General features: G+C 40.8%; 1 protein-coding gene across 1 annotated transcript in view; it reads right to left on the bottom strand.

Annotated features, from left to right (window-relative positions):
- LOC116398603 (collagen alpha-2(V) chain-like) overlaps positions 1-8,946 on the bottom strand; it is a 41,065-nt gene extending 32,119 nt beyond the window's left edge. The window contains exon 1 of the mRNA XM_031875056.1: positions 8,705-8,946. Within this exon, the coding sequence (XP_031730916.1) occupies positions 8,705-8,795 (91 nt within the window). The 5' untranslated portion in view covers positions 8,796-8,946. The remainder of the gene's footprint in view (positions 1-8,704) is intronic.
- Between the last annotated feature and the right edge of the window lie 4,429 nt (positions 8,947-13,375).

The following is a 13,375-nucleotide window of genomic DNA, read 5'->3' on the forward strand; positions in this document are numbered from 1 at the left end:
TCAACTGTTCGTTTTGGAAACTTCACGCCGACATCTACTACTACTGCCTGGAAAGTCAACACATTATTGTTCTAACAGCAATTGTTAAAGTCTGCTGATCGTAACTTAAACATTTTTTCGCTGATTGGGAACCCACTGGGACTGTGATTAGTTGTAGAGGACACATCCTTAGTTAAAGAGAAACTGAGCTGTGACTGCTGGCCAGTAGCCAGTGTTAGCTGTGGTTAACACTGGCCAGACAACTGAGCACAGAGAAGAGCTTAAGAGGGGGTCGACACCTTACTGTGGTGACATCACTCGGGCCGAAGGCCCCCGGGGGACACGCACAGAATTCATCACTTTCTCTTTATTGCTCAATGGAGCCCTTGAAGTTGGAAGAAGCCTGTATTTGTTTTGTAAATGGTGGAGGCAGACAGACAGAGAGAGGCGATGAGGTCAGAAGGGCACTCTTACTGTCAGTGAGGTCACCGAGGTCAAGCGAAGCAGTGGCCACATGGATCTCTTTTGAAAAGGTTCCATCTGTGAAACTCACTCGAGCCCAAACGCAAGTAACCACCACAACATTTAGCCGGCGCAGAACTGAAGCGACACAACAGATAAACATCGACCACGGCCATCGGTGATTGTTTGTCTTTGTTGCCAATAGGCAGATGGCAGTAAACAAGTTCAATATCGACCGATGAGTCCGTGCATCCCTTCAAATGTATCCTGCAACTGCAACATGTCCCACTTTAACACATCAGAAGCAGATTTTAGTACTTAAAAGGAGGAAGGAAGTTGTATTGGCCATCTTTGCAATCGTGCTGTTATTGACAACAGATTCCAGCACCAGCTGTATGGTCATTGAATGGAGTTAGCTTTAAAACTGAATACTCTGTCAGGAGGTGTGACTTCAGATCACAGCAATGTCAGTGGTGACTAGAATATGACCACAACCAAAGGCAACGATGACAAAAACTGCAAACGTACATTGTTATAAATAACAAAACTGTAAATGTCAGATTGTAGCACACAATAGACTCATAGAGCTGTCTAGACTTTATAAGGAACTGCTGCTTAAGTGCAAGATATATAATCTTCACGTCTGTTTCAATACATCACTTTAACGCCAGCATGCTTCTTTCAGACTTTTGAAGACTAATCAAGTGATAAAATACTTCATACAATTTCATGTTTACTGCAGGAAATTAAGTCAAAATTGAACTGCGGTTATAATGTACTAAGTACTGTAAATGCTCTCTCTCTCTCTCTGTCTCTCTCGCTCCCTCTCCCTCTGCTCACACACACGTTTTGGCAGATCTGCTGCAGTTTGTTTATTGGAACTCCTCGCTTCTATCAGTAACAGTTGCATACTTTATTCAACATGTCATCAACAGCTGGGTAAGCCTTAAAAATGTCTTCCTATAAGACAGACTCCAACCACCATTTGCAATGTGACTACATTCTGAGCAGTACACATTTCCTTTGCTTGTGTCCATTACATGTCTTTATTGAACTGTTATCTGACTTGCTTAGGGGTACAAAGGGAAGGCAGGTATTAGCACTCAAAGATGTCAAACAACATCTTTAAAAAAAGCAGCGTTTTGTTCTACTGTTCGTCTTATCTTTTGACCATGAATCACGATGGTCATTAATGACAACAACGGGAGCAAAACCGCATGCTTTTCCAGAGCAAATTCCAGTTTGACATAACTTCCTGTGCTGGAGTTTGACCAGTGTATTGCGATGTGCAGGGAGTAGAGCATGAGACTAAAGACCAAACAATCCTCTGGGCTTCCTTCATTGCAGCGTCTTCCCCACCCTTTTCACATTTTTTCTCTCCTTTATAGATTGCAGCTCTTATCCTCTTCCTCTGTCCTCATCTTCCCCCCTCTTTTCTCTCTCTCTCTGATCTGCGGCTGTGCCTGTGCTTTTCTTCCCCTTCAACCCTCCTAATAGATATAAAATGAAGTTCCCTCCTTTCCTGATCCTGTGTTTAAAGCTCAGCCCCCTGAATACCAGGCCACATCAGTGAAAGGCTCGGAAACAAGAGGGGGCATGAAATTAAAAGGAAATCAAGACTAGAAGCTATAATTAACTCTGATTCAGCCCAGGTAAATAAAGACTGGCATCATCCACAACTTATGTGTCTGATTAAGTGAAGCCTGAGAAAAAAATGTCTAAACACCACAGCAATTACAAGGTTATTCTGCAGAATGCTCTTTCTTTAGGAAAACTCCTGTGACTTTGCTTTAATTCTAATATATTTGTTCTAAGCATATTTACAAAAGTGCAAGTAATTGATGTCATTCATATGAATTTGATCTTAAAGATTTGTTCTGGTTGAAATGTTTCTAACTTTCCAAAATGTACTGTAAACATTGTAGAGCAGTAAAAGGACGCTTGTTGTTACATTAGCGTTGCCACTTTAACTCACTCTCCAAAAACCCATCTCTTTCAGACACTCCTCTACAGCAGCTTTTCTCCCCGTTTGGTGAAATCGTCGAGGTTAAACGGTAGCCATGAGTCACCGGCTACAAGCAGACATTTCCACATCTCATTGGTCTGGCTCTGTGTGAGAAGTACTTTGTTCGGGAAACACTGACTGGACATTGCAGCCAGTGGGCCAAAGGGACAGCACAGACTCACACTGTGTGAAAAGAATGCACCCTTCTCTCTACTGTATGACTTACTTCTTCGCTGGACATCTTTTGAGTCCGTCATATGGAGAACTGAACGAGCCTTGCCCATTTTGATGCAACGGACCATAATAAAAAAAAGGTTTATAAATCCCTAGAATCTCCTTTTCAGCACTTCTGATTGTCTTTGTGCTTCACAGATCTGAAGCTGGTCGTGCATCTGTTTTGCACACAAACTGAGTTTAATAGTAGCTGACATTTCAAGAAACATCATCTCCTCTGCTGAGTTCTGGCAGTGTTGCACGGTAAAGATTCCAGCACTATGTGCGTTGGAACTCTACTAAAACAAATTTTTTTTTCCTTCTGAACATGAGCTCCTTGGAGATAATCTATGTTTGTACTACAGTGCTGTTGAACATTTATTATAATGATGATTTTCGCCAGGGATCCTCTCTGTTTTAAGACTTTATTCCATTGATTTTGCTAGAGACATGTGGAGTACGTAAGACAAGTCTTGACAGTGAACGGGGGAGTTCCAAAATATGTGATCCAATTCAGTCAAGGCATCCATCATACACAATCAACATGAGGTAAAATAAATCCACTGTAGTAATGTAATTACCCCTGCTTCAGGAAGGACTACCTGGATACAAAAATGAGGCATTTCACCATTGAGTCAATCAACTTTCCGACAAGTTGCTCAGAGCCTGAACATAACCTCGGCCACATTGTTAACTCTTGTCAGCCATGTATCTCCACTCGTTCACCCTCTGCAGCTGTAATAAACACAACCTCGCTACAACTTAGAATTTCGGTCTGACCACAACCTGCAATTATGGCCGACAGTCACCATGTTGTGGCATTTAAACAAGTGGTGCTTCAGAAGCTGACAGACAATACTGTCACATTTTGAAGAATTTACAAGGAGAAGATTACATCTAAAAATATGGGTGTAACTTAAATTTAAAGCAACTTATGCTACTGTTATATGTTTAAAGGGCATGTATGCATGATTCAATTATTGCTCATTACTGACAATAAGGCCTGGCACGATAAATATGTTATTGAATTCGATATTGGCCTTGTCATCAACACTTTAGCCATCAAAATGTCAAAATACCACCATTATCATTACCATTATGAGCTTTGGGCATTGTGCAGACATTGTGCATTTTTGTTCATTTTATTCATTGTTATTAAGGTTGTGTTTTATTTATTTTTTTACGTTTTATTTATTTAGGATATTTAAAAAATTCATTCCACATTCAAATACCAATATCTTTAAGAATGAACAGTTCATTGTCCATTGTTAAAGGATGTGCAAACAACAAAAGATGACTAAAAGTAGTTATTGTGACAGGCCTACTGACAATGACACTCGTCTTTGCTTCACTGGAAAATTCACTCAACAGCAAACCTTAATCTGATTTTGTTGAATCATTACCGGACCAGAAGCACAGTCACCACAGAGACAGAGGTTCCCAGATGGGACACAACATCTCATGAAATTGGATTTAAAGATTTAAAGCAATTCCAGCAGCTTTTGAAATAGTTACCAGTGGAGAGACAGAAGATATGTTCAGAGGGAGTACTGTGTTACACGAAGACCTGCCAACACACAGAGGATAAGCTCCAAAGGGCAAATGTCCTCCTGATCTTCTGGAAAAACTACAAGCAGCTGTATCAACACTCTCTGTACAGGCAAACTGCACTGTGTACCAGCAACGGCAGGCTTTTCTCAAAGGCCATGTTTGCTTTTCTGGCATTTGGGGATGGACAATATTACTTTTTAAATGTTAAGAGAGATTACGCATGGCTTAATTAGATGACAACTAAAAATTCCCGTAATATCAACAATACTTTTACAAACAATTAAATAGCTATTCCACCAATTGAGTGTTGCACTTCCATGAAGTTGGGAAACCCAAAAGACAGAAATAAGTGAAAAAAAAATCAAAAAAGAATGGTCAAAATTGAAGCAGCAGAAGTTAAAATGTATTTTTAGTCCTTCGTGTGGGTCAAGCTCCAACAACCCTTGATCCTACATGTCCCATGATGCAACAGGATACCATCTTTCTTAAGTAAGACCCTACTTGCCTCACATACTTGCCCCCTTCTTTCAACCCTCACACATCCAGGGTGTTATAAAAACATTTCATTACAAATACAAAAAGCCCAAAGTCAGATAACCCCGATGACCTCATCGGGGTCATTTTCTCAAACTTCGGAAAGCTCCACCATGTTTTCACAGGCGGAGTAGAACTTCTCTTGACTAGAAGACCGAACCGTATGTGTTGAATTAGTGAAGTGCTTTCCCTTCATTTGAAACTTTTTTTCTCTCCCCTACATTGATGGTGTTCAGTACATTACAGTAAACAACACGAATATCAACCCGGTGTTTGTCTTATTTATTCAGTAACAACACATCACATTTGAACGTAGTGGCCTAGAGTCATATGACTAGTATGCAGTTCTGGCACATTTTTAATTAGAATGAAATGAAGACAATTATAGCACTCGGGAATCCAAACCCGTTCTGTGTTTAGGCTCTGTCCTGTCATCCTCCCACATGGACAGGCCGAGAGGATGACAGGGCAGATTGGTGACTAAGTGCCAATCAAGGGCCAGGAAGCCTGTCAGGGGGAGCCATAATTGCATGGCTTCAGAACAAATAGTCACTTTAACTTGAACCTGCGAAGGTGTTCAGTGTAAAGATACGGGAGAAAACTGTTTAGGCAAACCATCAGCCAGTAAGTTTCACATCCATCCACACTCAAGTCCCCCTAAAGAAATATTGAGAGGTTATGTCTTACATCAGCCAGTTAACGTCCTCCCCTTACAACTAAAGGCTAAGACGTTGTTTTTGTTGTTTTTTTTGTTTTTTTAAATATATTTTCCAATTACTGCCAAAGAGACTCATTTAACATCTGGAAGTGTTCCCCCCCACCCCAAGCCTCCATTTGCTGACTGAAATAATTTGGTTCATAAGTAGTTCCCATGAAACAGTCCTCTCAGGCACCATCGGCATTGAAAGTCTATCAGTTCCATCGTCTGTGTGCCACCAAGACATCTCAGGTGTCTCAGCCAGATGCTACATATCAGACGACTGTTAAAACTTTGCCTTCCTCGAACGTGTAACTCAAGACAATGTACAATCCGGTGAGCAATCCCGACCCCCTTAACTCTGGAAGAAAGGAGGCGTGTAATCAAGTCATTGCTCAAAAATGCAGCATGTGTTTCCAATCAAGTCCATCTGTGGACCTGGTTGAATTCACATGTTTGGACGTTTCAGCTTTGGTAGAAAAGAGCCCATTTGTTGCGATGTCAGTGATGTGGCAACAACAACTGGAACCAATTTGGAAGGCAGAGTACCAGAGTTTTACTTTTCTGCTCGTGCATTTTTCTCAGAGATAGGGAAAAATGTCTTGAGCTGATTCGCATTTTTTGGCTGTGACGAATATCAAAAACCTGGTTATGATGAGACAAAAGCAACTCTGCTAACAAACTCAAGTAATACACTGGTATACACTAAGACTGAGTGAATAGGTTCTTTGATGTAAGGCGCTAAGTGGCATCTTTGAAGATGGTTTACAGCTATGTCAGCGTCTGGGAGGAGTAGTGTTCACACACACACTCACACACATGCAGAGGCATGATTCAAACTTGTTTTTTTGAAATACGAGTCAGTGATCTATTGCTGTGTCTTTTCCTTTTTCCATGTTCACATCCCTAAAACCTGACGGCAAATACTATTTGAACACTTCTGGTTCTTCGAATACATGTTGCAGGTTTTGTACGGGGAATGTGCTTTCACTCAGGTAATCCATACTGACGTCACCATTTCCAATTGTGAGCTTAAAGTCTGCCTCCTTGATCTCGTTTGCCAACTTGCATTCTTTTTGCAAACTTTCCGCACATGCCAGCCATGTGACTTTAATCTTGAGCCGTATAAATGCATTAACTAAAAAAATTCAACATTTGCTTTAAACGTGTTTTCAGTCTTCAAAGCACCATCTTTGATTTTTGCAAATTCCAACGAAGTCCGGCCCCTCAGATATCTTTCCAATAACCTCCATGGCCTCAGCATAGACTTTTGCTGACTTCTTTTATTTTTCAGAAGATACTTTAAAAAAACGGAGTTGATAGTTTACAGAGAGAATGAGTCTGCTTGCAATTACGCAGTTTCATCAACATCCAACCACACTCAATTTGAAGTTTTATTTTTCATATAAAAGTCCCTAGTAAATGGAGTAACACTGGTAATTGTAACCGTGGGTGTATACGACATCCCAGTGCTGCTATGGTTTAACATGCTATTCGTTCTGGAGGTGAAGAGTGAGTCTCATGCTGTTCTCACAGCACCTTATTGGTGTTCAGCATATTCTCAGACTTACTAGTGAAACAAAGAGTTACAGGAGTGAAATGTAAAATGGCAAAAACATCTGCACATTAAAAACCATTCCATACGATACTAACTGGTCATTGTGTGGAACAAGCCTCGAAACCCCCCCCCTCACACATGTGCATTGTCTCAAAGCGCTGGTGAACCACATTTTCCCTTAGTCTACAAAAACCATGAACTTTCCACTGTTTTTATTTGGTGAAAACGCCTCATCCAGAACTATTCCATGGAAAAGAAGCCTGTATGATCACTGTGCGGTTTCACATGAACAAAGACAGGCCTCTTAGAACTTTTGACATACAAACATACACCGAAATAAAAACCTTTTTTCCCCCCTGATGTCAGAACAGCAGAAATCTTGGTGCAGTTGTTTCTTCTTTTGCAGTCTTTACAGAACAGACTTCAACTGCAGTATTTTTCAAATGTCAGCATTGGTAAAAGAGTTGAATACTTTTTTCAGTCAATTTAAATGTTCTCAAAACAGCATGAGGCCCCTATGTTGCATCCACCACAGGGTGGCGCTCTATGTGGTGCCGTGCTATCACACAACTGTCTCTGCTTCATGGGAACTTAAATGGCAAAGCCAACTCATTTCAAATAGTGACATAATGAAAGAAAAACTTAAATAATCCAGAGGGAACGACAGCTTTAAAAGTAAACGGCGCTGTCTGTGCTGCACTGCATAGCTCCACACTCCATCAGGGGCCCATCAATTGAACTTTCCAGTGCTCAGTGTGGCCCCATGACATCATATGTGGAAACAACACACAGCCCCAGTGACGACACAAGAGACCAAACGCTCACAGCTGAAAGAGATGGGGGAAGCGCAGTTCAAGTAAAACAAGAACGCTCAGGTGTTCCAGCTGTTGGAAGACTCCGGCGGCCCCGCAGAACACCGAGTGACTCAGAGTCTCCAAAAGCATCTCCCCTTCTCATGTCTCCTCACATCTGGCCTGAATTAACATGCAGTTTGTGTTCCCTCAGAGGCGCTCAAGCTCTGGTGCTGAAATGCTTTTTGCAACACAATCCCGAGGGGGGGGGAGAGAAGATGGTTGTGGTAACACTTAATGAATGTTCCAAAGTGGTGGAGCAGTGCAGGGGTAGTGCAAAACCGCAAAAGGTGCTCTTTTCCCTCCTCCGCACATTTTCAGTGCCTGAGGGTGACATCACTTGCAATTGCTGAGAGATGTCCTCAGGACTGTTCCCTGACATACAGGGCTTGTTTAGCAATTGCAGATAATCCACATTATAGAGCTGCTCTCATATCTTTCCAATCTTTTCTAAGATAGTCTTCAATAAACACACAAGGTTTGTCTCAATCATCCCCGCCAGGGATCTAACATACATGTTCCATGCAGTCATTTTCAGCAATAGAAAATCTCAACAAGGGGGTAAAAAAAATTAAGTAATGTACAAGGAGAATTCCCTTTAAAAACTTCAAACACAGGACATTAGAAATGAACAATATCAAGTTTGCAAAAATGCTTTGTCCCTTTATCAAAAGCACACTTAACAGAGTTTCTGTTGCTTAAACCACTGTCCAAAAAAGGGAATTGAAAGACTTAACTTTCTTGTTGAAGCTAAAAAATATTCAGTCCATTCAAAGGGCAACCATCAGCCACCTTCACACATTATACCCAACGGCAATTAGGTGTTAAAATGAACAGCACAGGGGTTCACTTACCAGTGGTCACATCTTGACATGTAACAATCAAAACTTGAGCCACGGAGACGACCAGAAAAAAGAAAGTCCTTATATGCACAGAGCTCATCATGTCTATAAAAAAGACATCAGCCGTCCTTGTGCGTGAAGCAAGGGGACAAAAGGATAAAAAAGAAGAAAAAATTTAAATCACTCAGGTTATCACTGCACCACCATGAGTACAAGAGTACCTCTCCTTGTAAGCAGCAAGCAGACCCAGCCCAGACTGCGTGAGTGCTTTTTTTTTGTGTAGTTACAGCTTTAAATGAGAAGAATGCTGGCCAGCCTAATTTTCCTCCCCCTTTTGTCAGCCCTCTCTCATAACCATCCTCTCACAGGCTTTTGTGGCTGTGGGAGAACTACACCCATGTTCACAAGTTCTCATACTTTCCAGTGATTCTTTTGTCTGTCTGGCTTTCTCTCAATGCAATAGTTTTACCTCACGGTATAAGGTGCAAGGGAAAAGATAAGGGGGGGGGGGACTTTGCTTGTCTGGAGGTGTCACCGATTTTTGCCTCACTTCAGAAGTGGTTGTTGAGGTAGATCGTAAAACTGCTGTTTTATTGCTGTCTCTGGGGCACCAAACAAGACACACAGTAAGCTCAAAATCCCTTTTTACTGGGCAATTAAAAGTAAGAATAGAGTTTATAACTATACTGTTTTCTGATGGGAAATTGTAGTCTAGAAATTGTAGCATATGAGATTGCGCGTCAATTTCTTTGCTTATTAAATCTCTTCAGTTGAACAGTTGAAAGTGCAGAAAGAAAGATGGAAGACAATCTGAAACTGAGTGTGACAGTCACTGTGGGTGGTCACGACTGTAGGTGGTCACGATAGGGATTCCAGGGTATAAATTTAGAAAGAAATCTGGGCTCAACACCTCTTGATTTATGGCCATGACTTTGAATGCTCCAACAGTGCTAATACCGGTTTTACATTGGAAATATTAGAAATCAATAATTTAGATTCCTAAACAATCGTTTAAGTGTGTTTTATCAACGTTCTAAAAAGATCTTAATAGGATATATAGTGCACTGATATAAGATATAGTTTTCAGCACAACATAATATTATTCTGTCATTGTTGACATGCCATGCCATGGTCTCCCAAATCCAATATTGTACGACAAAATTAAAGCACAGCAACCCTGTCTCTTGCAAAATGATGTTCCCATAAAAACAAGCTCGTTCACGCTGATTGGCGTATGAATGACACAACTGAAGTCAAGTTTGCGTGAAATAAAAACAGCTTTCTTGATTTTTGTGGCCTTTGAACGGCATGTAGTCTGTACTGACTGCACTGTAAAGGCATACGTGTGAATATGCTACTCTCGGAGTATAAAATGTGAGAAACTCTGCTTTTGGGAGGGGATGGGTCAAACACAGGACTGGCAACCATGATACTGGTGTTCAAGACCCGTGTCCCAAAGTGTTGCTGATGTTTTAGTGACGTAAGTGACGTGTTTTCCTCTTACGTTGATTTCGTACATATTTTACTTAGTTTACGTTCTTATTTAGTCCAAACCTAACTAAGTAGTTTTGTTGCCTAAACATAACTGTGACTGTTTGACGGTAATGACGTGGCATTAAATGACACACGGAAAGCCAGAAATGCGTAATAATGACACATGGAAATGTCCTCCCATGAGATTTTTGACCCATCTACCACCTCCTCCCTATGCGAACCGTCGCGGACTCATTTGAAACTTATTTCGGATTCATTGAAAGCAGACGTTATTGCAATTTGTGTCCCTTTAAACGTAATTCACAATGCAGTTTTGTTGTATGGGAACATCATTTTTAAGAGGCAGGGCTGGCCATAGACATACACATTTTTTAATCAAATCTTAATTTGACCCTGCCGCTGTCCAGGGAGACTACTTGGAATGATGAGCCACTCCTTATCCTCCCAAAAGGCATGATTTAATCTGTTGTAGTTTGGTTCTCTAAGTCACTGAAATGGCTCGCAAAGAAGCCATTGATTCATCTTTGGGAAAATTGGACATACAGTATGTTGGGGACAAGAGCACAAGGCACAGCACAAGGATTCTCTACAGAGTAGGTTTTCACTGTTCCAGTCAGTTTTTGCAAATTATGGTCAGGATCAATAGGTTCTTAATACAAACACAATGTTTGCATCAGTTAACACTTAATGCCTTTTGAACAACTCTTGATGGAGAGACCATAACGCCCACACTATGTGTTAGTATACAATAACTGATTACGCTTTATTTTTAGCTCTAAATTGCAGTTCAACAAACTGGACAAGCATGCACTGTAGCTAAATAACCCTAAATACACCTTTACATCTATTTGTTAACATTATTTATGTTATAGTTCATGTTAAAAGAACACCAACGTTTTTTGCCCAAGCTATGCCACACACAAATAACCCTGAAGTGTATGACAGGAAACAGATGTGTGCCATGTTCACAAGGTGCTAAAAGCATCAGGTGATTGGCTCTCCATCAGACAGGGTGGTTGTGTGTGTGTGCATAGAGAGAGAGGGGAGTGGAGTTCAAGAGACTAGAGCAGAGCTAATGAGAAAGACAGCTGTTTTCTTGTTGGCCCTGCCCACAAAACAGGTCAGCCAATTCAGAGTTACTCTGAGCAAGACTCACAAGAAGCATCCGTTTCTCTCCGTGGAAACACTGGGGAAAAATCACGACACTGCAAATACTGGCAGTTGCAGCCTGTTTGCCAAAGATTTTGTCATTATGGAAAGTGTTGCCAAAGGGAGGGACGGTGGTCTGGGAATCAATTTGTGTTTTGTCCTCTAATCTGTATTCAAACTAGCTTTTGAACAGAGTTATTGAAAAGTAAACAAGGTAACTGCATTCAGAGCCAGTGTGCCTGGCTATTTGTTATCTCCGCCAGGAGATTATGTATACAGGCTTGGCGGTGCATGCATGCATCTATGTGTCGGTCTGTCTGTCCAAGGCTAGTCTGCCATAGGTTACTGCTGGGACCCATCAGCCTAGTCATTTTTTTGTGCTCATTTATGACTGTAAGCTCAAGGGCCTCTCGTGGTTGCAGTGATTCACACTGAAAACACATTTTATTGACAACATCATTTATTGACAACTGCTTCGGTTTGGAGTATTGTTTCCGTTATGGATTACAAACTGTTCATCTCTTGATTTGTACGCCTAGGTATGACAAACTAGACCGAGCGCTGACCACAACAGAGCACATCTTCTTAACTCGGTAAAGGGAGAGCTAGTTAGCTGTTAGCAGCCAGTGAGAGTGCTTCGGTTTGTTTAGCTAACAGAGCTAACAGCTAACAGAACTAAACACAGCAGGTCTGACATTTCCTGTTCAGAGGAAGCATGAAACAGTCATGAAGCGTCACACAGTGAACTGCAATTAAGCTGCATGGAGCTGGCGCAGACAACTGCATGGATTAAAACGAGAGCGTATCTACGTGCAAGTGAAAAACGTGTCTGATATGCTTGCAGTCTAGACGGGAAAAGAACATCTGTGGTAATCAAATGCTGTTCATTGAGCAGAGGCTTTGCATGTACAGTGTGCATCTACGTCTTGAGTGATCCCCATCTAATAGGCAGCAGATCAATCTACAACTCTTGGTTTCCTTTTACATAAAGGCACAGTTGCAACCATTATGCTGTCATCACTAACAGTAATTCAAAAGAGAGAAGGATTATTTTGATTCACATTTCAGGGGGTTTTATCCATATAATTATCCATCTTTGCTTCCTGCCTTAATACACTACAAATTCAGTCTCCTTCTTTGACTGGTCTGTAAAAAAATCTTTCTCTTTTTTTGTTTTTCGACTGAATGAAATAATGATGGCGGAAACGTGGCAGGGTATCAGGTCAAGGTTTTAGACTGTGACGCACAGACACACAAATGTCGAAGACTTTGATACACACACACACACACACACACACACACACACACACACACACACACACCTTAGAAGACTGCTCCCAAATACAAATTATAAACAAAGATTTAGCATCTATTTATTAATAATCATTACATTCAACCTGTACATTTGTAAATGCTTTTTTATCTGTCTCTTTTTAAACTTGTACTTTTACAAGGGTCTCTTTTTGAACATGCCTCTGCTACAGAATGGTGCAGGGATGATGTCAATGTGTCGGCCAAGTTAGCATCCCACAAGCGGTATGGTCGAAAAGCCAATGGGATTTTTTTCCATCCTTTTTTGGAATAGTGTAAAAAAACAAGTACTTTGGTTAACACATGTATATAATACTTTAACGTTTGGTTCAGCAATATAATCTTTACAAATGAACACCATTTTTCTGATATTTGCAGCATAAACTTTGGCAGAAGTAAAAAAGTAACTTTAGGTTATAAACGAACTAGCCGAGGCTGTGAAGGCGAACTAGTCGGCGTGATGATATTTTCATAATCTCATTCTTGTTAGCAATTTGTTAGTTTTTGTTGTTTTCATTATCAGATTATGTTGCAGTTGTAATGGGTTGATGTGACTTTATCGGCTTTATATATTAGCTTTGAATATATTCACACACAGTTTATGCAACTTAAGCGCACATTTAATAGTTAAAAGTTACCAACTAGCTGTGACAAATACATTTATTTTTTTACCACAGTGTCACTTGTGGCATTTGCTTGCAGTATGTTTTCAGAAACACTGACACCAGC

This window comes from Anarrhichthys ocellatus, unplaced genomic scaffold (genome assembly GCF_004355925.1).
Source record: "Anarrhichthys ocellatus isolate YVR2014 unplaced genomic scaffold, GSC_Weel_1.0 scaffold86, whole genome shotgun sequence".
Classification (NCBI taxonomy): domain Eukaryota; kingdom Metazoa; phylum Chordata; class Actinopteri; order Perciformes; family Anarhichadidae; genus Anarrhichthys; species Anarrhichthys ocellatus.